At 55.0% G+C, this 22,153-nt stretch overlaps 3 protein-coding genes across 4 annotated transcripts; 1 reads left to right on the forward strand and 2 right to left on the reverse strand.

The window, feature by feature from the left end:
- Positions 1 to 278: 278 nt before the first annotated feature.
- Positions 279 to 9,183, reverse strand: EI24 (EI24 autophagy associated transmembrane protein). Of its 2 annotated transcripts, none has more exons than XM_056322771.1 (11): positions 9,102 to 9,183; positions 6,654 to 6,801; positions 5,025 to 5,170; positions 3,359 to 3,419; positions 2,660 to 2,726; positions 2,095 to 2,219; positions 1,719 to 1,838; positions 1,514 to 1,625; positions 1,236 to 1,347; positions 1,048 to 1,122; positions 279 to 875 (listed from the first exon to the last, which is right to left on the reverse strand). In XM_056322771.1, exons 2-11 carry the CDS (start codon positions 6,693 to 6,695, stop codon positions 707 to 709), a joined length of 1,029 nt encoding a protein of 342 aa, XP_056178746.1. In that variant the 5' UTR covers positions 6,696 to 6,801; positions 9,102 to 9,183; the 3' UTR covers positions 279 to 706. The 2 variants fall into 2 exon arrangements, with proteins under 2 accessions (XP_056178746.1, XP_056178745.1); XM_056322770.1 differs by lacking the exon at positions 9,102 to 9,183 and adding an exon at positions 8,891 to 9,024.
- Positions 9,184 to 10,379: 1,196 nt separating this feature from the next.
- Positions 10,380 to 14,875, reverse strand: FOXRED1 (FAD dependent oxidoreductase domain containing 1). The gene is given in 12 exon segments (XM_056322928.1): positions 10,380 to 10,754; positions 11,453 to 11,582; positions 12,221 to 12,369; positions 12,474 to 12,547; positions 12,637 to 12,738; positions 12,966 to 13,060; positions 13,160 to 13,278; positions 13,365 to 13,475; positions 13,567 to 13,704; positions 13,706 to 13,806; positions 14,548 to 14,664; positions 14,803 to 14,875. Coding segments are annotated over 12 exon segments (1,569 nt in total). The 3' UTR covers positions 10,380 to 10,394.
- Positions 14,807 to 21,931, forward strand: SRPRA (SRP receptor subunit alpha). The gene is made up of 14 exons (XM_056322664.1): positions 14,807 to 14,999; positions 15,753 to 15,836; positions 17,000 to 17,163; positions 17,262 to 17,422; positions 17,559 to 17,712; positions 18,218 to 18,371; positions 18,720 to 18,826; positions 19,023 to 19,141; positions 19,413 to 19,499; positions 19,588 to 19,760; positions 19,855 to 20,068; positions 20,145 to 20,308; positions 20,436 to 20,534; positions 20,874 to 21,931. Exons 1-14 carry the CDS (start codon positions 14,874 to 14,876, stop codon positions 21,000 to 21,002), a joined length of 1,935 nt encoding a protein of 644 aa, XP_056178639.1. The 5' UTR covers positions 14,807 to 14,873; the 3' UTR covers positions 21,003 to 21,931.
- Positions 21,932 to 22,153: the final 222 nt, after the last annotated feature.

A 22,153-nucleotide genomic window follows, 5' to 3' on the forward strand; every position in this document is an offset into this window, starting at 1 on the left:
AAGTGGGCCGGCCCGCCACGTGGGTGGTGCCACGTGGGCGGCGCCCGGGGCAGGTGGCGGCAGCCCTTGGTACGGGGTCGCGGTGCAGGGACCCCCCCGCCCGGCATAACGACAGGGGCGGCGCAGGACGGCTGCGAGTCGTGATTTCTCCATTTAATGTTTCAGTGTGAAAATACTAGAGAAAAGTTCATAAACCGCGTCGTCGTCGTCGTCGTCCATCCCCTCCCCCCCCCCACCCCCCACCCCCGAAAAAAACAACCACCAAAAACCCAGGAAAATAAACCAAAGGGATTTTTGTTTTAACGTCACCCGGTTCCTTCCCTGCCCCTACAGAAACGTTGCATGCATGGGGGGGGGAGAACGCTGTGCTTGAACGCAGTGGGAGCCCCCCCCACAACCGCAGCTCCCCCGGGGGCAAACCGGGGGCACGGGGGTCCCACCGTGCTGGCGGGGGGATGGCACGGCACCGGCGTACAAAAGAGTCCGCTATAAAACAAGTGCAGGGCGCGACCCGGCTCTTCGAAACTCACAAAGGTGTTAAAAATCCTGATTTGGTTGGGTTGTCCCTGTGTCCCCCCCAAAAAAAATAATTAATTAGCAGAACCAACAGCAAGGCCTCGGGCGCTGGGTCCTGCCCGTCCCTGGGGAACGCTGCCAGGGGCCAATGGGTGGCCCGTGTTGTCCCCCCCCAGAGTCTGGTGGCGGCTCAGTGCCCCGGAGCAGCCGCGTGTTTGGCGGGAGAGGGCTGGGGGGAGAGGAGGCGTTCGGCGGCGGAGGAGGAAGCACCGCTCAGGGCAGACTGAAGGTAAACGGTCTTGTGAAAGAGTCTGTTGCTGAGGAAAACCACCAAGGAGAAGAGACGGAGCTGGAAGTGGCTGGAAGGGAAGAGATCCCATCAGTTCCCGAAGCCGGGAAAACCCTGAGAGATCCCGTCAGTTCCCGAAGCCGGGAAAACCCTGAGAGATCCCGTCAGATCCTGAAGCCGGGAAAACCCTGGCATGGGGCTCTGGGGAAGGGGCACAGCGGGCTCAGAAGGGTGGTACTCACTAAGTTTTGCCGGGGGTCCTGGCTTCGTTGGCGCTGATGATGAAGAGAGGGAAAAGGATGGAGAAGAGGCAACCGCTGGGGGAGGGCGGGGAGGAAGATAAAATAAAAATCAAAAGGCAGTTAGCGGGTTTGTGCGTGTCCTCAGGTCAGGAGGCAGATGGGGGCTGAGGTGCGGCCCCGCGGCTCACCTGATGATGTAGGAGGATTGCATTGCTGTGAGGAACGCGAGCGGTAAGCCGAAGCCAAAGTAATAGGGCCAGTTTCTCTCGATGTTGGATAACCGTTGGTGCATTTCGATTCCTGGCGAGAAGAAAATCCCGCAGAAATGAACCCATGGGGAGGAGAGCCCTTTGTTACCCTGCCTTCTGTACAAAACCTGAAGGAAAATCAGCCTCTGGCACCCAAATAGATGCTCCTGGATAGAAAACCCCCGCAAATGCCAGCAAACAGCCGCTGCGTGCCTCACCTTTGTTAAACCAGCGGTACTCGAAGCAGTAGAGCGAGTAGAGCAGTGACATGTGGAGGAGGCTGATCAGCTGGCCGATGATATCAATGGGGAAGAGGCTCACGATCATCCCCTGCAGATGAAAACAAAGAGCAGACAAGTGAGGGGTGCTCGGGATCTGCGGGAGAACATCGCCCAGGAGCAAGGTGTGGGACTCCAATCTCACCTGGATGAGGAACAGCGCCTGCAACAGGAGGTTAAACAACATGTCGGCGATGATTTTACTGACGCTGGGAAAGGGATGAGGCTTTCTGCCGGAAACCTCAAACGCTAGATCTGCAATGTCCTGCACAAGAGAAAAAAGGGGCTCAAGGGAAATGAAGTTCCAAAGAGAACGGGGGTTTCAGAGAAATGAAATCCAAAAGCAGCTGGGGCTGTGTTACCGAGCTGCTTTCGCCCACCAGGAACACCCCCAGATTTCTGGGATGGCATTTCCCCTCGTGCCGAAACACCACCCCCCGGTACTGCTGATCAGGCCCTAAGGAGGGAAGCCCCCCCCCCCTTCACCCATGAGATGTGTGGCCTGGGCTCCCATTGCCTACCTGAAACCAGATGGCATTGACAACCTTGCTGAGCACGAAGAGGGGCAGGACCCAGAGGGCGCTGAAAATGGAGGTGAGGATGAACTCCAGCCAGGACCAGACATCGCCGTGCAAGGAAGGGTCACCTTCGAGACACGGGCAGGGAGAAACACGTGAGGAACCTCCTCAGTTCACATCACAGGTGCTCCTCTGCACCACGGGGAGCTTCTGAGCGTAGCACTGGAGGACAGGAGAAACCTCCGACCCCAACCTTTGCTCTTTAAAAGAACATTTCCACCACTTGCAAAAATGCACTGACAGCGGTGGGTTACCAGTGGTAACACCCACAGATCCCCAACACGCACAGACCATTAGCAGGGTTATCCACCTCCCGGATTTTCTACTAAGCAATTATTGATGGCTATGATTAGCACAGGGAGGAAAAGAAAGCACAAGGAGACAGTGGGGCGAGGAACAGCTCAACAAGACAAACCCTTGGCAGTTTGTGGCGGGTGTCAGGACCCCCCCGCACCCAATCCACGAGCTGCTCAGCGTCCCGTAACGCACCAACAGGAAAGGGACTTACCGATGATCTGTGCCGTGACTGACTGAAGAACAGGTATAAATACGCGGTAGAACAAGAAGAGACTAAGCTACAGGGAAAAAGAAACAACGAGGGTTGTCAGTGAGGCGTTGCACAGTCATTTCTCATGCTTCTGTGACCACTGGTCTGAAGGTAGACCCTCTGCCCGCTCCCTCACGCAGCGGTCCATAAATACAGAGGGCCGAGGATCTCTACTTAAATACAGACGAAATCTACAACTGAGCACTTTCCTTTTAGCACTTCCATGCCAATTCCTCGTACCCTGCCACAGGCTAATGGGAAAATGAAGCCGGTGATTTATTAGGCTGCAAAGCGTCTGCTCCATGAGGGATGAGCCTCATGAAACAGCTGTGGTAAGGTCAGAGATGAGAAAATGTCTTTAAGATATCAATATTTAATTCCATAAAGCAATATCCCAGACTGCAACGGAGCAAGAGTTGAAATATTTGGGTGAAGAGCGGTCTCAAAGGCTGGGAAAAGCAGCTCGGGTTTAACGTGCAGGTCTCCCAAGTGAACCTACGGTCCTATGTCCCTTAAAATACAGCACCTGGGGCTGGGAACTTTGTGGCTCCTATCAATTCCCGCAGCTGAGCTGCCAGCTCACCACTGACAGCGTTCAAGGGTACAAAGATGTGGCTTTTCACATGGTTTTTAACAGAGAAAATAAAAATATCTGCTTACCCAGAATACACCTCCGTTCCAGGCACAACACTGAAATATCCGGCTCACTATCCGGGGTTCACTGCAGAGCAACAGGAGAGATGGATGAGAGGTGTTAAGGTCCTGGCGCCCAGACAAACGTCCCCCAGCAAGTGACAACAGCTTCTGGTGCATGTTTTGGACACCTTATAAATGTCGCAGATCACCAGCTCCACACCAGTGATGCACCTGATTTTATCCGAACAGGGGGATCCTGGAAGGAATCCCTGCACCGACTTGCGCCACATTTTGGCCACCGCATAGGCTCTAGAAGATTTACATCTGGGAGGCTCTTTCAACCTTTATTAATTTCCTGTATCTGCACTGAAAAGGAAGCAAAGCAAAGCTTTCTTCCAGATTTTTAAGCATTTATTAGAGATCTTCTCAAACTCTCACTGCAATGAAATCAAGGCTTTTTGTTCTCGGAAGAGGCCGTTTCAGCTCTGGGAGATTTTAGCTTCTCTCTCTTTGCAGCGTGTCCACGGACACACAAGAGAGCAGCTCTGTGGGGGGACTCTTAGCGCTTTCCCAGTCAGCTTCTGCTACCAAAGGGACTTTGCTACAAAGGTAAACCAGTAAAATACAACTGTTTAGTCCCTCCGAAATATGTATTATTCCTCAAGGGCAGCCCACGTGCAAGGCTGCAGGAACCTCTGGGGAGGACTGGGATCATGGGAGGCAGGAGATTTTTTCTGTCATCTTGAGATAAAGTCAGACTACCGCTGAGTTAAGTCAGAGTAATTTGGAAATACATCTTGAAAAGCCTATTACCCACCAAATGTCACCGCGTGAAGTGCCAGCCCAACTGTAATTAGGGCACTGGAGAAACATCTCAGCGCGGTTTGGGAGTCAGACACAAGAACAGATGCTGTTTTGCTCCCACGTGGATATAATTCTGGCAGTTCCAGCCTTAGTGGATGCAACCGCTATAGATGGCTGCGGAAGACAGCAAGGCTGGGAAAAAAGATACTTGATCTGCCCCAGACGTGTCAATCAGATTTGAGCTGCTAGTTCTTCCCCGATCCCATGACTACCACCACCAGCAACCTTTGAGAGACAGCGTGAGTACACAGGAAGGAAAGAAACCCAGAAATCCACATTCTTTCAGCTTGTTACTTCCCTACCTTCTATTATTATTTCAGACTAATTGAATACTCTTAATTGTCAAACAATGTAAAAGGTCTGACTTCTTATCTCACAGTAGCAGTTCCAGTTTCATCACACAGAGTGCAAAAAAGGGTTTTCATGTCACATATTTCATACTTATCAGCTCTGTGCTTCAGCACAATCAGGTTTACGAACGATTTGCAAATGTACACCACAAGTTCTGCTTTCGCCGACACCTGGGTAATGGTTCTGACAAGTATTTTTACAGAGATCTTTGCAAGTGCAGACACCAACAATGGCCTTATTTCTTAAAGCCCGCTTACCTCAACTTCCCTTCTAGCCAGGCCACTGCAATACGACAGATACTTAGGAGAAAAAACCAAAAAGCACCAGCACTGCCAAATCACTGTGACTTGCAGAGGCTTTTGCAATTCATCGGGCTCTTCAAAGCTCTAGGCAGGCTTGCACTCTCTCCCTGCCCTCAACCGACCAAAAGAGAAATGAATTACCTGATCTATGACTCATCAGGCCCCATACTCACTTCTCTTGCTTCTTATCTTCCATGTGAAACCTCCGCTGTGCGAGCGCGCTGTTTGCTCTCCTTCGCCTCTGCTCTTCCCTTTTCTGCTGGATCCGGGCATCCAGCTTAGAGATGGTACAGATGCCCCAGATGGAGTCCTTAATTCCCTGTAGACACAAGGAGAGGCTGTCACGCTCCACCTCGCAGAGAGAGGAAGAATGGGTTGTGGCTGACCAAGGCCATCAAAACTCTCCTGGTTATCAAAAAGGGACTTAAACCAGCCTCACTCCCTGGTAAACAGGGAAAGCCAGAGCCCAGGTCAGGAGCAGGAACATCACCTATTTTCCATGGCCCAGTGACCTAAATCACCGCATGTTCCAGCATCTTTAAGAGCAGCAGTTGTTTTGTGTTTTTTTTTTAAAGGTGTGATTTCTCATCCAACCTCTGCTATTTATAGTCCTGGCAAAAGACAAAGAGTCAGATCTCTCACAGCCCTTTTCTCCTGTCTGGCAGAAAGCCTTTCATCCCCTGCCAGCATTCCTAAAACCAATAAAATAGAATTATACAAAATACTCCGGATGTGCAAAGTCCTCACCGCCTGACTGTACATATAAGCTTGACACTTATTCCTGTACAAATAAAAGCATCTGCCCTCATGCCAGAAACATCCTCGAACCAGCCATGTCCATGCAAACCCATTAATAGGAAAGTGCCCAGAAGCCTTTGCCTTACTCCTTGTTTGAAAGATTTCTAGTGCCACCTCCTAGTACTCACCAGTGGTTATTTCCAGCTCCAGACGATAGCCTAATCATCTCTACCAAAATTTCACTTCAAAATAAAGACTCTTAGGGATGCTAGTGTGAGCCAGGACAGCATCACTACCCAGGTGACCCACGCAACCCAGTTTAGTATATGGAGGTTTTGGACCAAATTCTGATGCCAAACGCATGTCTGAAACAGCAGTGTGTGCTGCCGCTGCTACCTGACCAGGTGGGCATTAATTACACGGGCTGCTCTACCCACTGCTTTGCTGATGGTGCGAGAACATTGGACACAAGCCCTCTGCTTTAGATCATGGCCACACATCTTCAAGACCAAATCCAGCAAGTTTTTCAAAACAAGTTATTTCTGAAAATGAGTTATTTCTTACTGTCACCTCGTGAGTGTTTTTAAGCCTGTATTTATATCAGGATGATACAAGACAGAGTGGGAGCACTGAGTTCACACAAGGCCTTATCGCTGTGACACAACTGCGATGTTCACACGGGCTATATATTAACTTATCCCCAAAGGAAATCGTCACGGGTTCAGCAGCGCCCTGGATGAACGTTGAGCCCTTTGCAAGACGCACTGCACAGCAGCGGCCAGCTCAGAAGGAAATTCTCCTAGAAAGCACTTGGGGAGCAATGCATCCCACACAGCCATGTCAAACCTCACCATCGCTGGTGAGTGGAAAGCTTGCCTGCAGGTATTTCTGCTTTATAAAATCAACATCTTTGATTCACATGCACCCAGAGCCCCTTTTCCATCATTTTTTGTAATCCACCCTCAATGATATCAGAAGGCAGGTGCTCCTTGTGGAAGTCCCACCATCACCAAAGCAAACAAGAGCAGTTCCCACGACAGAGAACCTGAAACGCAAAGACTTACCCTGACAAGGTCATGAAGGAAGGTTTTCACGCTGTCTGCCATCTCGACTCCAGCATCACCTCTGGTTCCAAAACTATCAACTACAGGGAGAGGGGAAAAGCTGAACCCAAACCTCTCTCATCCTGGAGAGATGGGAAACAGATGGAGCCTGTGGAGAGAGAACACACAGGACCGTGGCAAGCATTAACAACACCAGGCTGAGGAGGGTAATTACAAGCTAGAATCACATCCCGGCAATTTTCAGCAAGCTTCCCTGCCCTCACTGGCTTCCCATCAGGCAACCATCCTTGAACACACGGCCAGATAAAACACCCATCCTGTTAATTACACGGTATCTTGTCTTAACAAACTTGGGGTCTCATGAAGAGCAGAGCCAGTATTTCTACACAGCAGAACATCTCTCTGAACAAGGCGCTGTGCTGCTTGTTTGCGGAAGGGAGAAGCCGGCAGAGCCATCCCAGAGAGGTGTGAAAACATCTTTGCTAAATCCAGCGTTAATTTTAACACTTTACAGCCCCACGCCTCCTCTTCCTTGCATGGCAGGTAAGAAAACACCAGGTCTACAATTAAGAGCCTGACAAAATGACAGCTGCTCTTCAGCTGCCCTATTAGCTTTTGCCCAAAACAGTAATTACTCCAAACAGCCTTTTGCCAAAAACATGGCATTGAGTCTCCTGCTTCTTGTAAGGTGCTACAGAAACACAGACAGCGTGTGAATTAAGAAAAAAAAATAAATCACCAGCTAACAAAACTCATGGAGCTTTTCCACCAGAATACAAACTGCTTGCTTCTCCTAGGCAGGAGCTACCAGCAGCTCTGGAGCAGGCTGCTATCGCAAGCCCTGACATGTCAGTGTTGCTATTGCTCTATAATGTGTGGCGCAGGACACAATTAAAAATAATTTTTAAAAAAAGGTTTTTATTTTGGTTATTTTGGGACAAAGCCTGCCGTGGTTTGAACTGTGCTCCTGTGAAGCAGTGAATGACAGTTCGGATGGAAGCGCCAAAGCAGAACTGGCCTTCAGCTTAATTAACATCAAGTTAATAACAGGCACCACCTTCACCCTAAAAATGAAGCCTTCAGAAGCAGACACACTCAGCCCCACGCATGGCGTAGGAGTCTCTTTCATTTTAGCCAGGTGACTGAGGCATCTGAGGTATGGGTCACACTGGCAGAGCCGCGGCAGAAACAAAAGGCAGAAACGAGCGTTTTCTTTGTTCCAGGCAGCCTCGCCTCGGCACCCTTTGGGCTTGGAATCGAACGTGTTAAATACAGCGAGACCCAACTGCCGTACAGTCCCGGTTTCTACAGAAAGCCCTGCGTGATTTATTTTTACCCAGGGGCACCCCAGGCTCGGGGGTCACTGTGCAAAGGGGGGATCCCCATGGGTAGCCCAGGGTGGGGAGTGCAGGCCTGCCCCACGGTTACACCAGGGGCTGGAGCATCACCTCCCACCCCCCTGCTAATGTGGGGGACCCCCATGTTTCCTGTGGGAGGGTGGCAAACCCACCAGAGCTGCCACCGTGGTTACTGCAGGAGGGGGTGCGTGTGGTCTCTATGGTTTATGCAGGGGAGGGGGCACTATTTTATCTCAGGGCTGTTCCCAGTCTCCCCGGGAAGCGTGTGAGGGGGGGTGGTGCTGGGGGGGGGCACCCGAGGCCCACAGTTACCTCAGGGCTCCCCCCTCAGGACCCCTCTGAACCCAGAATTACCTCAGGGTTCACCCCCCAGGACCCAAAATTACCTCAGGAGTGCCCCCCGGATCCCTTCAGAGCCAGAATTACCCGAGGGGTGCCCGCCCGGATCCCTTCAGAGCCAGAATTACCCGAGGGGTGCCCCCCCGGATCCCTTCAGAGCCAGAATTACCTGAGGGGTGCCCGCCCGGATCCCTTCAGAGCCAGAATTACCTGAGGGGTGCCCGCCCGGATCCCTTCAGAGCCAGAATTACCCGAGGGGTGCCCCCCCGGATCCCTTCAGAGCCAGAATTACCCGAGGGGTGCCCCCCCGGATCCCTTCAGAGCCAGAATTACCTGAGGGGTGCCCGCCCGGATCCCTTCGTACCCAGAATTACCCGAGGAGTGCCCCCCCGGATCCCTTCAGAGCCAGAATTACCCGAGGGGTGCCCCCCCCGGATCCCTTCAGAGCCAGAATTACCCGAGGGGTGCCCCCCCCGGATCCCTTCAGAGCCAGAATTACCCGAAGAGTGCCCCCCCGGATCCCTTCGTACCCAGAATTACCTCAGTTACCCGCCCCGAACCCAGAATTTCCTCAGGGTCGCCCTGCGGTTTTCCCGAGGCCCACAGGTACCTCAGGGCTGCCCCCGCGGTTCCCGGCGGTGACCCCCGCGATCTCCCCCAGGAGGACCCACAGGTACCTCGGGGCTGCCCCTCACCCCGGCCCCAAGGCCCTCTCGGGGCTGCTCCCCCCCGGCCACCCCCGCTCACTCACCGGTGGCGGCGGGCCGGCAGCACGGCGCTGGGCCCAGCTCCCCGCGGCCCGGCCGCCCCGCCCCGCGCATGCGCCGCCGTCGCCCCGCGCAGCCGCGCGGCCCGCCCCGCCCCTCCCCTCCCGTGCACCGCCCGCCGCGCCGCCAGGGGGCGCCAAATGGCCCGGGGATACTGGGGGGGAATGGGGATACTGGGGGGGTTCTGGGGGAATACTGAGGGGGAATGGGGATACATGGGGTGTTCTGGGGAGATACTGGGGGCTAAATGGGGATACTGGGGGGAAATGGGGATACTGGGTTGGTACTGGGGGATACTGAGGGGGAATGGGGATACATGGGGTGTTTTGGGGAGATACTGGGGGGTAGATGGGGATACTGGGGGGGAATCGGGAGATACTGGGGGAAATGGGGATACTGGGTTGGTACTGGGGGGATACTGAGGGGGAATGGGGATACATGGGGTGTTCTGGGGAGATACTGGGGGGGAATGGGGATACTGGGGGGTACTGGGGGGATACTGAGGGGGAATGGGGATACATGGGGTGTTTTGGGGGGATACTGGGGGGGAATCAGGAGATACTGGGGGAAATGGGGATACTGGGTTGGTACTGGGGGGATACTGAGGGGGAATGGGGATACATGGGGTGTTCTGCGGGGGAAATGGGGATACTGGGGGAAATGGGGATACTGGGTTGGTTCTTGGGGGATACTGAGGGGGAATGGGGATACTGGGGTGGTTCTGGGGAGGTAATAGGAATACAAGCAGGGAATGGGGGCATACTGGGGGGGTTCTGGGGAGATACTGGGGGGAAATAGGGATACTGGGGCGTTCTGAGGAGATACTGGGGAGAAATAGGGATACTGGGCAGTTCTGGGGAGATACTGAGGGGGAATGGGGATACTGGGGGGGCCATGGGGGTAATGGGGGCACCGAGGCTGGGGGTATGGGAGTGTAATGGGGGCACTGGGACTGGGATGTAGCGTGGGGATGCTGCAGGGAGGCACCGGGGCCACTAGTACTGGGAGCACTGGTGTGGGCATCACAGCAGCTGCACCCAGCCCGTACTGGGCAGAGCTGGGGCTAACCAGCAGGGGGGTCTGCCAGCACAACTTGGGGCGCATCCCTGGCATGGGGAGGGGGGCAGGCACCCCCACTGACCCCCCCACCGGATCCATTCACCAACGATTTTATTTCAGCAGGGCACAACACCCCTCCCATACCAACCCCCGTGCCGGGGCTGGGGCTGTGCCTCAGTTTCCCCCCTCCCCATACCCCAGGGGTGCCCCCTCCCCCATCAGACCACCCCGTGCTCCCGCAGCGGCTCCCCCCGCAGCAGCCTCCCGCAGCCCAGCCGCTGCAGGTCCAGGGTCTCGTACCCCCCCTTCAGCACCAACTCAGCCACGGCTCGGCCGGTGGCCGGGGCGTGCTGCAGCCCGTGTCCGCTGAAGCCGGCAGCTAAATAAAGATTTTCCAAGTTGGGGTGCGGCCCCAGCACCCCGTTATGGTCGAAGGTATTGTAGTCGTAGTAGCCCGCCCAAGACCCCTGCACGCGGAGGGATGTGAAGGCCGGGACCCGCCGAGCCAGCCGTGGCCAGATCTGCTCCTGGAAAAAATCATGATCCACCGAGAGATCGCTCGGATCCGGCTCTTCCTCCTGGAAATATAGAAATCGGGGAGGATATTAAAAAAAAAAAAAAAAAAAAAAAAAAAGAAAAAAGATAGGTGTGGTGAATATTTATTAAATCAAAAAAAAATTACTGATTTCCACTTATGAGAAAATCTCTAATTTAACTTTAATGGTGCTTGTCCTGAGCCCCCAGACAAGCAGGAGACCACCCACACAATAAATATTGTGTGTGGCTATGTCGCGACAGTAACTCCACCACGCTCGGGCGTCTGGCCAACATCCCTGGTGCATGCAAACCGTGTGAATCCTGGGCATAAACTTCAAACTTTGCACACACTCGGGGTGGCAACTATTTTTTGCACTGAGTTGCAAGGCGGGCGAGCAGTGGGAGGGGGCAGAAGCCCCCACGCAGGGATTTTCCCAGTTACCGAGACCCCCAGCACTGGCTACAATGGGAATGTTATTAAGGTGGGAATCGGTGCTGTATTGGCCTTAATCACTTTGCAGGAATGATTCCGTGCATCGCTGCTACTGGGTTTTTATCATATTGTGCGTAATCACCGGCACCTTTCCCTCTTCTCACATCACACGCTATTTTCCTTTCTTATATTATAATACAATAAACTGCATTTCTTCTTATATTTGATTGGGAATTCATTTTTGCTTGGTATCCAGACAATCAGCAAAACGGGGGCGGGGTGTGTGTGAAATACAGGCAGGCTCACCTCGGGTGGGCTCATGCCGCCCAGGTAGTTGCCAGCTATTCCGTCACGACGAAAATAAGCCCCCGACGTGTCGATGAGGAAGGGGCAGGAGAAGCCGGGGCCATTGGGGCAGTGCCAGGTGTACACGTACCTGTCAGGATGGAGGGTGCTCCCCTCCAAAAAAAAAAAAATAGAGGTGAGGGATTCAGGCTGCCCCCCACCCCTCAAGATTGGGGTGTAGGGGCTGAGATGTCTCTGTTTCCCCCCTAAAAAATAGCATTGAGGAGTTCACACCACCCCCTGCCAGACCGGAGGGGTGGGGTGGGGGGGTCCCAGGATGTGTTGTGTCCCCACCCCTCAAAAAAATAGAATCAAGGGGTTCACATCACCCCCTGACAGACTGGAAGGTGTCAGGATGTATGCCCTCACCCCCCCCCCAAAAAAAAAAAAAAAGCACCAAGAGGCTTCACCCCCCCTGAAGATGGAGGGGTGGGAGTGCCAGGATGTGCTGCCCCCCACCACTACCCCCCACCAAAAGAAAGGACTGAGGGGCTAACCCATGACAGAGGGGCAGTGGGTGCTGAGGTGTCCCCCTACCTATGATTGCCCCCCCCAAACAGCACCAAAGGGTGCGTGGCCCCCCTTGGAAAAAAAGAGGTGGTGGGTGCTGGGGTACATGCCCCCACTGTGACCGCCCAAAAAGCATCAAGGGGTTCGTCCACAACAGTGGGGTGATGCCAGGATGTGCTCCCTCCCATGAACCCCCATAAATATCTGCCCCCCTCCCACCTCTTCCTGGGCTTGATGGGCAGGGGGGACCCACGCAGCTCCCTCGGTAGCCCGGCCATCTCCAGCAGCTCCGCAGCCCAGGCGCCAGCGGCGTTGACCACGATGGCGCAGGAGACTGGCTGGTACTCCAAGCTGTCCGGCATGTGGATCTGGGGGGGGGGGGGGGGGGCGACACATGAATGGGGGGGGTGTGTGTGTCACAGACACACATGGGGACCTCCCTGCATGGGGCGAGACACCCACACACACTCACATGGACGTATTTGATACGTGCTGTCGGTGTTGCTGTCACCAGTGGTACCCTGTTCTCATTCGAGATGACGAACCCTGGAGGTTTTAGGGGGTGCTGAGACAGGGGGGTGGGTCCCTGGGGTGGCGTGGGGGGGCCACCCCACTGTGTCCCCCCACCTCCTTACCTCGCACCTCCCCGCTGCAGCTCTGAACCCCCAGGTATGTGGCTTTGCGCCGGAAAGCACTAAGGAGGGTCCAGGGGTCGAACCAGCCTTCATCCTCCAGACCTGGGTGGGGGAAACGTTGTGGGGGGCACTGCAGCATGACACCCACCCCCCCATCCAAAAAAAATAATTCTGGAAGGGCTGGAGCCCCCCTTCCCCAATTAAGAGTGGGATGAAGGATGCACCCAGTGGGGATGGGATATAGGATGGGGATAGGGATGAGGATGGGGATAAGGATGGTGCTGGGGGGGAATCCCCATGCCCCCCCCCCCCATGCTGCCCCCTCATACCATAGGATGCTACGGCCACGTCCTCTGTGTCTATCCAGGGGAATTTTGCTTTCAGCTGGGTGGGGGACAGCAGGGCCACCTGCACGCCTTCCTCCCTGGGGACACCAGCATGAGGAGGGGGGATCAGGATGAGACAACCTCCCCCCCCCCCCAAAATCACCCCCTGTGAGGGGGGCAATGTGTGTGTACCCCACCTCTGGAGCCGGACGGTGTCCTCCAACGCAGCAGCGTCCTGTGAGGCAGCAAGGAAGAGGTACCCCGAGGGATGGAACTGGATGTCAACGGGGGGCTCGTTTGGCACCCCAAGGTGCTCCTGTGAAAGATGGGGCACCACAGTGAGTGGGGCTGGATCCTCCCCCAAAATACCGCCCCCCCCCTCCCAAAAATAATCCCACGTACGTTGATGTCACGGAGGAAGCTGGCGGAGAAGCGGGACATGCGGATATTTTCCAGGAGGGAAAACTGCTGCCGGATCCCCCCCACTGACAGCACCGTGGAAGCTCGGGAATACTGAAAGAGAAGGCATCCCCCCACAAAAGAAATGGGGTTCGGGGGAAGGGTCCCCAAGGCCATACCCCGCCCCGGGATGGGGGTGTCTCACCGTGGGGTCCCGCTCCACCACCAGCACCCGCATGCCGTGCTGCCAGCCCTCCAGCACCTTCAGCCAGTACGCCACCGACCAGCCCACCACGCCGCCCCCCACCACCACCACATCGACTTCTTCGGGGGGGCGTGGGTCTGGGAGGGTCCCGGGGGGGGTCCAGCCCCCCCCCCCCCCCTCCCAGATGAGGCAGCTGACCCTTCAGAGTCTCACCCAGTCGTCTCAGACTCGGTCCCAGCTCTGCTGGCGTATCGGGGGGCGGGAGCTGACAGGTTTTGGGGGGCAGAGCTGGCAGCCCCCCTGGGACCACCCCACTTCCCTCTGGATCCCCCCAGGACCCTCTGCACTCCCTGGCCCCCCCTAGGACCACTCCCAGCCACCCCCAGTTCCCTGGATGCCCCCTCAGGAGTCTCTGTGACCCCCTTGGGACGCCCTCCCCACCCCAAGTCTCGTGGGTCCCTCACCAGTCCCTCCCGGGTACCCCCAGTCTGCTCTGCCCGCACCCCCCCCCCCCCCCCCCCAGGATCTCCCTCAGTCCCCTGGGACCCCCTAGTCCCCTCTGGGACCCCCCATGGCCCCCCCCTCCAGTTTTCCCTGGGCCTCCTGGACCCCTCCAGACCTCTCTTGGGAACCCCAATCCCCAGGCCCCCCAACGCCCCCCCCGCCCCGTGGGACCCCCAGCCCCCAAGATCCCCCAGGCCGCCCTGTCCCCTTCTGAAACACGCAGACCCCAGGGACAACCCCGTAGCCCACCCCCCCCCCCACCCCCCGGGATCTCCCCATAACCCACTCCCAGGCCCCCATTCCCAGGGATCCCCCCATAACACACCTCCATCCCCCCTCATTCCCTGGGACCCGCCCACTCTTTTGGCCCCCTCCCCATTCCCAGCATTCCCCCCCCCCTCCCCATTGCCCCTGGGACCCCCAGAGACGCCCCAAATCCCCACAGTCTCTCCGACCCCGGCCCCCCCCGGGTCTCACCGCGGAAGATATCGAAGCTGAGCGGGGCGGTGGTGCGGAGGGGGCGGCCTGGAGGGCGGCCTGGAGGCCTCCCTGGGCCCGGGGACCCCCCCGGGACCCCCCCCCAGGACCCCCCGCCTCAGAGGGAGCAGAGGACACTTGCAGCGCAGCATGTCACTGGCCACGCCCCCGCACCGCCCCCGCGCCGCTATTCGCCCGTCGCAGCCCCGCCCCTTTCCGCCATCTCCGCCAATGGGAGCGCGGCGGGGAGTCAACTTCCGGCGGAAGCGCGGGGGGCAGTGCGACGTGTGCGCGGAGCCGGGCCCGGCGCCGCCGCCGCCGCCGCCATGCTCGACTTCTTCACCATCTTCAGCAAGGGCGGCCTCGTCCTCTGGTGTTTCCAGGGTGTCCGTGGGCCCGCCGCTGCTGCCACCGCTCCCGTCAACGCCCTCATCCGCTCCGTCCTCCTGCAGGTCGGTGCCGGGCGGCCGGCACCATCTGCCGGGCCGGACGGGGGGGGGAACTGCGGCCGGGCGGAACCATCCACCTGAGGGGTGGGGGGGGACGCGGCCGGGACCACCCGCCGGGGAGGGGCTAAATGGTTGGGTTGGGACCACTTGCCTGGGGAGGGGGGAACGGGCGGGCCCACTTGCGGGGGGTGTGGGGGGCGGCTGGGCGGACCACTACCTGGGGAGGGGGGGTTTGGATCAATTATATGGGAGGTGGTATCACCTAGTTGGGGGGGCGATGGATGCGACCACCTGCTTAGGGAAGGGGACACATGGGTGGGACCACCTATGGGGGAGGGGGAGACAGATGGGTGGGGCCACCTTGGAGGGGGGGATCACCTAGTTGGGGGGGCAATGGATTGGACCACCTGCTTGGGGAGGGGGACACACAGGTGGGACCACCTACCAGGGGGACCCAGATGGATGGGACCACCTATGGGGGAGGAATCACCTAGTTTGGGGGGGGCAATGGGTGGGACCACCTGCTTGGGAAAGGGGGGATATATGGGTGGGCCCACCAACCTGGGGCTGACCCATCGGGGGGAGGAAGAGTGGGACCACCTGCCCAGGGGGGTGGGCTGCGCCCCACTTATAACAGCATAACCTATAACAGCACTATAGCGGTGCTGGACTGCTTGGAGTGGGGCAGATGACAGGGATGATGTGTGGGGGTCTCCTCACTGCTGGCACCCCCTTCTGACGGTTCCTCTCCCCTAGGAGCGAGGTGGCAACAACTCCTTCACCCATGAAGCCCTCACGCTCAAGTACAAACTGGACAACCAGTTTGAGCTGGTGTTTGTGGTGAGCTGCCTCCCCTAGTCCCGCCCCCCCCGCCCTGGGTGCTCTGAAACTCTGAGGGAGGGGGATTGTTCCAGAAAAAGGGTCTTCACATCTGGCTCGGTTGGGAAAAGGCTGTTTAACACCTTCCCAAAGGCTTTCCGTTGCCTCCCTAAAATTTTCCTGCCACCGCCGCTTGGGAAAGCAGGTGGCTCGCGTGTTGGTAACGCAAAGGCTTTTTCCTGGCGTGTTGTTTTTTTTTCCCCTCCTCCTTGTGCCAACACCTGCCCGTGTCAGCGTGGGGAAACTGGGATGTGTTGGCCTGGCGGAAGAGCTGGTGCCAGTTGGGAAATGGCACGGTGCTGGATCGCACATTGGTTAGTGCTAATCTGGCCTGAAAATGGGGAGAACAATTAACCGGCTTGTGGTTTAATGGTGCAGGGCTCTACCTCGACTCCCAGAGCAGGGGTAGCTCCTTCTTGCTCTGGGATTTTGGGGGATGAGGAGGTAGGATGTGGGTTTCATCATTCCCAGCTCCAGAAGAGCCTTGGAGGGCCAGGTGGTGATCCCGGCATAGCCAGGCTTCCTGCTCCTTTGTGCTTCTTCCCGAGGAGCTCAGTCGACTCAGTGGGTGGATGTGGGTGTCTCTCAGTCATATGCCACTGTGGTAGCAGCTTATTTTAATCATCTGCGATAGGATTAAAACTTATTAAACCTCAAATAGAAGCTGGACAGGCTGTTACATTCTAATAAAAGTTTTTACTTTGACCAGATCTATTTTAAAAAAGCCAGAAATGTATCATCCCCTTTACTTCAGGGACACTCTCCCTTTCAGTCTCCCTGTACCTTATCTGTAAACCCATGCAACCTTCACTGTGTACGTAAAGATAAGCAAAAGGCTTTCTGGTCTTTGACTATGTGTCTTTGTCGCTATGAAGCAGTCAACCTGTTTTTATTGGTGTTGCCTTTTAAAACAAAGGTCTGAGCTGTTTTGTGGTTGGTTTTTTTTTCTTCCCCCCTTTTTGAGAGGATATAAAACTTGGAAGCCAGACTACAAAATGTAGCCTGAAGCCTGGTGAAATTAAAGAGCTCAGTGTTAAACGGAGAGGATTTCATTTCCTCACCAGCTAGATGCCGCAATTAAATTACCTGAAAGAGCAACATCTTTTTGCTGTGCTGCTTTGCAGGTGGGGTTTCAGAAGATCCTGACTCTAACCTATGTCGACAAGTTGATAGACGACGTTCACAAGGAGTTCAGAGACAAGTATCGCAATGAGTTCCAGCAGAAGGGCACCCTGGGCCTCCTAAATGGCACCTTTGATTTTAAAGACGACTTCATGCGCCTCCTCTGGTAGCAGAGTCTGATTTTCCTCTCAAGTTGCCATTTAGAGCGGGGGGGAGTGGGAGGGACAGAGCTAAAATTCAGGCTAACGGGCCACCTCCCTGCAGGGATGCAGAGGAGAGCAGTAAAGTCCGAGCTCCCACGGTAATGAAGACGTTTGAGCAGTCTCTCAAGTCCCAGAAGACTGTCAAGTGTATGATAGAAACCCGAGGGGAGAAACCAAAGGAGAAGGTCAAGAACAAGAAGAACAAAGGTTCCAAAAAAGAGGGTGAGTTGATGGAAAATGTATTTGTGGGATGGGGGGGAAATAAATATTCCAGAATTGTGTCCCAGCCTGCACTTTCCCAGTCCTCTTGTAGCACCCAAACGCTGGTCTGAGCTTGCGTCGGGGCTTTTTCCGTCAGGAACTGAAGTTGTTGCAGCACCTGGTAAAGCATCTGCGGGTGACAAGCAGCCCTCCACAGCTGGGGACAGGGAGGAACTGACCAAGGATGAAATCCTGCAAAAGAACCGGGAGGAATTCTTCAAGAGACACATGAAAGCTGGGGAGAAGTCCAGGTGGGTAATGAGGACATGGTCGGTCTACATGTGCTTCACACCTTCCTGGTGTGCCTTGGCCATTGCTGAGTCTCTCCTCTTTTCGGTGACCTCTGGAAGCCAGACCTTGCTTTCCTGGACCTTATTTCCCTTTTCTTTATTTCCCTACTTGCTGGAAAGACTGGGAGAGGGTGTGCTGCGGGTCCCAGAGGGATAATAGAGCCTGATCCTTTCCCTGGGAGAGCCAGAAACCCAGAGTGTGCCTGGGAGAGGTCCAGACCTCTTTTTAGTGAGGCTTTTGCACTGTGAGCAAAGGGCAGTGGTGCATCAATACCTGGCTTGAGGTAAAGTAGTTTGATACAGGGTTAAAGTTCAGATAGCTAAACTGGAGACTAAATCAGCCAGGTTTAGCCTTAATTTCTGCCTTTTTGGGTAATCTGGGCTCTTTAACTTTTACATTTTCTAAAGAGGCAATTGCAGCTGCTTCCTTGCACTGAACAAAATGTCTTTCTGGTCTTTATTTCAGCAAATCTCCAAAGCCTGAGGCACAGAAGGAGAAGGGGAAGAAGCCCCGAGTGTGGGATCTGGGGAACTCTAATGCCAAAGTACTCGATTACAGTAACACCGCTACCAACGGAAGCGCGGAGGCTTGTCCCATAGAGGAATTTGACCCTAATACAGTAAGAAAAAGTCAGGTCGCTTCGTCTGCTTTAGTGCATTGTTCTGGGGCCAGCTGGGCGTTGCGAACCCAGCCTGGTCTCCACGGCTGGCTGCGGTGGTGTGCGAAATGGGGATCACAGCACCCAGCCCGCACAGCTGCTGTCTGAAGGGTTATTTCTCCAGCTGCGGCAGCTGCAAACGGCGCTGGATGGGGTCATCCCGCCGAGCCCTCGTGGCCAAGATCTCTGCAGAGCTGCCTCTGCTGCTGTCGATGTGATATGTCACCTCATGTGACAGCAAAAGCGGGTGAAGGGGATGGCAGTAAGCGGTTGCCGGTTTTCAGCGTGTGTCTTTTCGTCCCCTCACAGGCCCTGGGGGATAGAAATCGGGAGCCCGGCCGCCTCTACGACCTTGAGTATGAGAGTGATGATGAAGCTGAAGAGGAGAAGGTTATTCAGAACCCTTCAAAACCCAGGTAGAGGCTCTTGCAGCCCCACCTTGTTGCATGCTTCTTGATTTCTCTCCTGTAACTCCTCTTCCAGTGTAACCAGTAATGCAGTAGGGACAAAACAGTGTTTGTCAGCTGCATGGTGGGCTCTTGCATCTGGCTGCTGTGTGGCCTGTGCGACTCACTCCTTGAGCCTAAAGGTCACTCCTCCACTTCTCCGCAGCGTGAAGAAGGGAGGCCTGGGGGGCATGTTTGGCATGCTGAAAGGCCTGGTGGGCTCCAAGAGCTTGACAAGAGAGGACATGGACCCCGTACTGGAGAAGATGAAGGATCACTTGATCGGTACGTCTGGATCCGCTCTGAGTGGGTTAGTTTGAGGTGGTTCCCTGTGCTCCCATCGAGCAGCACCCATGGTTTGGGATGTTCTTGCCTACAGGAACTGTGGTGGGTTCCTCTCTTGCCTCTGAGGCAGCCCTGACACTGCATCAAAAGGGGGGCAGCAGTCTCGTCGGGTGGGGATCCTGCATGCTGACTCCATCCTTCCCTTGACGCTGATGTCTGGCGCGTGTAACCTTCTCAGCAGTGCTAACTTCCCTCTATCTCCTCCTTGAAGCAAAAAACGTGGCAGCTGAGATTGCAGTGCAGCTCTGTGAATCGGTGGCTAAGAAACTGGAAGGGAAGGTGATGGGGACGTTCACCAGTAAGTGGTCACGTAGCCTCCTGCTTGTGGTTTGGGGCTCAGGAGTGTTCCCCAGGCATGATGGGTTCCCTTTCTCTCTCCTTCCCAGCGGTGACCTCGACAGTGAAGCAAGCCCTGCAGGAGGCTCTCGTGCAGATCCTGCAGCCTCAGCGCCGTGTGGATGTCCTCCGTGATGTCATGGATGCCCAGCGCCATCGCCGACCCTACGTGGTCACTTTCTGTGGTGTGAACGGTGTTGGGAAGTCTACCAACCTGGCCAAGGTAGGACACGATCCTCCTGGTTCTCTGGGACCAGCATGATGAAGTCAGGCTGTGGCTGTTAATGAACCTTTTTTTGATCTGTTGCCACTTGCAGATTTCGTTCTGGCTCATTGAGAATGGTTTCAGCGTCCTTATTGCCGCCTGCGACACCTTCCGCGCAGGAGCAGTGGAACAGCTCCGCACCCACACCCGTCGCCTCAACGCCCTGCACCCTCCGGAGAGCCACGGTGGGCGGACCATGGTGCAGCTCTACGAGAAGGGCTATGGCAAGGACGCTGCGGGGATCGCCATGGAGGCCATCTCTTATGGTACATGGGAAACCAGTGGTGGGAGATGCTGTTTTGGGGGAGCATCCTGCCTAACGCTGTCTGCTTGTCTCCCCAGCTCGGAACCAGAGCTTTGACGTGGTCCTGGTGGACACAGCCGGCCGCATGCAGGACAATGCTCCCTTGATGACGGCGCTGGCCAAGCTCATCGCTGTCAACGCTCCTGACTTGGTCCTGTTTGTTGGAGAAGCGCTGGTGGGAAACGAGGCTGTGGATCAGCTGGTGAGTGTTGAGACCTTGCTTCTGGAAAGGCTGAGGTGGGGAAAAACCTGCTTTTGGTAGGTTTTCTCAGAGATTTGGGCAGCAGCAGCACCACAAATACATTTCTCGGCTCCATTCTTTCCCTCAGGTCAAGTTCAACAAGGCCCTGGCTGATCACTCCATGGCCCAGACACCGCGGCTCATTGACGGGATTGTCCTCACCAAGTTCGATACCATTGATGACAAGGTAAGGAGGCTCTTGAGGTGATGGCGCACAGAGCTTTCCACTGGTGACCAGAGCAGGAGGGATGGAAATTGGCAAACATGAGCGGTAGTGTGCTGTCCCAGGTGCCCTCCCCTGCTTGCTTCTTGCATTTAAGCCATTTAAACAAAATCTAGCAATTTTCTGTGCATGTGAAAAACGGGGCCAGGAGGTGCCTCAAATTCTACATGTTACTGCAGCAGGGCATATAGGGATCACATGGAGAAGTACAAAAAGGCTGAATATTAGCAAAACTCTTAGATGCGTTCCCCTGAGGGGGCCGTGCTGCATTTGTGAGCTAATGCTGCTTGTTGCCCTTGGCAGGTTGGTGCCGCTATCTCCATGACCTACATCACGAGCAAGCCCATCGTTTTCGTTGGCACTGGACAAACTTACTGTGATCTGCGAAGCCTTAATGCCAAGGCCGTGGTCGCAGCGCTCATGAAGGCCTAAAAAACACCAAATTGCTGTTTGCAGATGTCTGAAAAGAACATGCTTTACCCCGTTACCAATTAGTCTTTCCCGTGTAGTGCAGAACAGAATGAAGGGATACCAGTGTGAGGGGTACTTTTTTTTTTTTTTTTTTTTTTTGGATAAAACACCTTTTATCCAGCAAAAGCTCTTCCCTGGCTTCCTTCACTCTGTTTTAAGTGATGCAGGCTCCCTTGCAGGGAGGCTGAATCCAGAGCTTTGTATTGTTCATGCTGCACGGGGTGGGTGGGCAGCACAGGAACCTGCTGTGCTTTTTGGGGGGTTTGAAGGCATTTTTTTGAGCTGCTTTTGATTATTTTTTTTTTTTTTTTTTTAGACCAGCTTAGGGAGGACACAGGAGTGACTTTTGTCAGGGGTGCGCAGGATAGTCACTGCTTGGCAGCAGTGTTAAGATGATCTGGCTGTTAATGTCGCTGCTAGCAGCAGCTCCACTGAAGCTGATAAACCAAAAATGGCGATGGCCTGCATTGGGCTGCAGAGGAGATACTAAATTGCCTTAAGGTCCCCATTTCTGTCGTCACCAGGACCCTGGAGCAGGGTACCTGGACTCCACATATTTGGGCAGGAGCTGGAGAGCTGTGGCAGCTTGGTCAGGTAGTGCTAATCATGGCCTGTCTCCTGCCCGCTGGCCTCAGCGTTATTTGCTAGTAAAAAGGAGGGGGAAAGAAAAAAAAAAAAAAGAAAATTAGCGGTGGCTGCTTGCTGCTTTCCTGCACCCTTTCTCCCCCCCTTTGAGTGCCTCTTGATCCCGGTCTGAAGTGCTACACTGAATAATACAAAACTCTCATATGATGTCTTGTAGCTCTGTATCGCAGATGTGCTATAGTGCAATAAATTGAATGCTGTCTGCTAAGAGACATAATTTATCTAAAATAAACTTCATAATTTGTTTTCCGTGTATAAATAACTTGTCCCCAGCCAGGACCTGTTTCCTCCTCAGGGCTGGGGGGAGACAAATGGTTGCCTGTGTGAGGGCGTGTAAATCGCACACCAGCCAAAAGTTAAGTTAAGTGAACAAGCCTTTAATACAAGCTTCAACATACAAAATATTGTACAGTATAAAGACAGGACTAGAAAACTAGAGCTTCAAGTAAAAAAAAAAACCGCTCAAG

Source organism: Falco biarmicus, chromosome 20 (assembly GCF_023638135.1).
Source record: "Falco biarmicus isolate bFalBia1 chromosome 20, bFalBia1.pri, whole genome shotgun sequence".
Classification (NCBI taxonomy): Eukaryota; Metazoa; Chordata; class Aves; order Falconiformes; family Falconidae; genus Falco; species Falco biarmicus.

Bases quoted from the DNA above. Each gene is read 5' to 3' on its own strand.
- EI24 (XM_056322771.1), bottom strand. From the start codon at position 6,695: ATGGCAGACAGCGTGAAAACCTTCCTTCATGACCTTGTCAGG. The intron at 1,626-1,718 runs GTGAGATTGGAG...TTTCATCTGCAG, and splicing joins AGGCGCTGTTCCTCATCCAG to GGGATGATCGTGAGCCTCTT. The intron at 1,123-1,235 runs GTGAGCCGCGGG...GCCCTCCCCCAG, and splicing joins CAATCCTCCTACATCATCAG to CGGTTGCCTCTTCTCCATCC.
- SRPRA (XM_056322664.1), top strand. From the start codon at position 14,874: ATGCTCGACTTCTTCACCATCTTCAGCAAGGGCGGCCTCGTCCTCTGG. The intron at 15,000-15,752 runs GTCGGTGCCGGG...CCTCTCCCCTAG, and splicing joins TCCGCTCCGTCCTCCTGCAG to GAGCGAGGTGGCAACAACTC. The intron at 17,713-18,217 runs GTGGGTAATGAG...TCTTTATTTCAG, and splicing joins AAAGCTGGGGAGAAGTCCAG to CAAATCTCCAAAGCCTGAGG.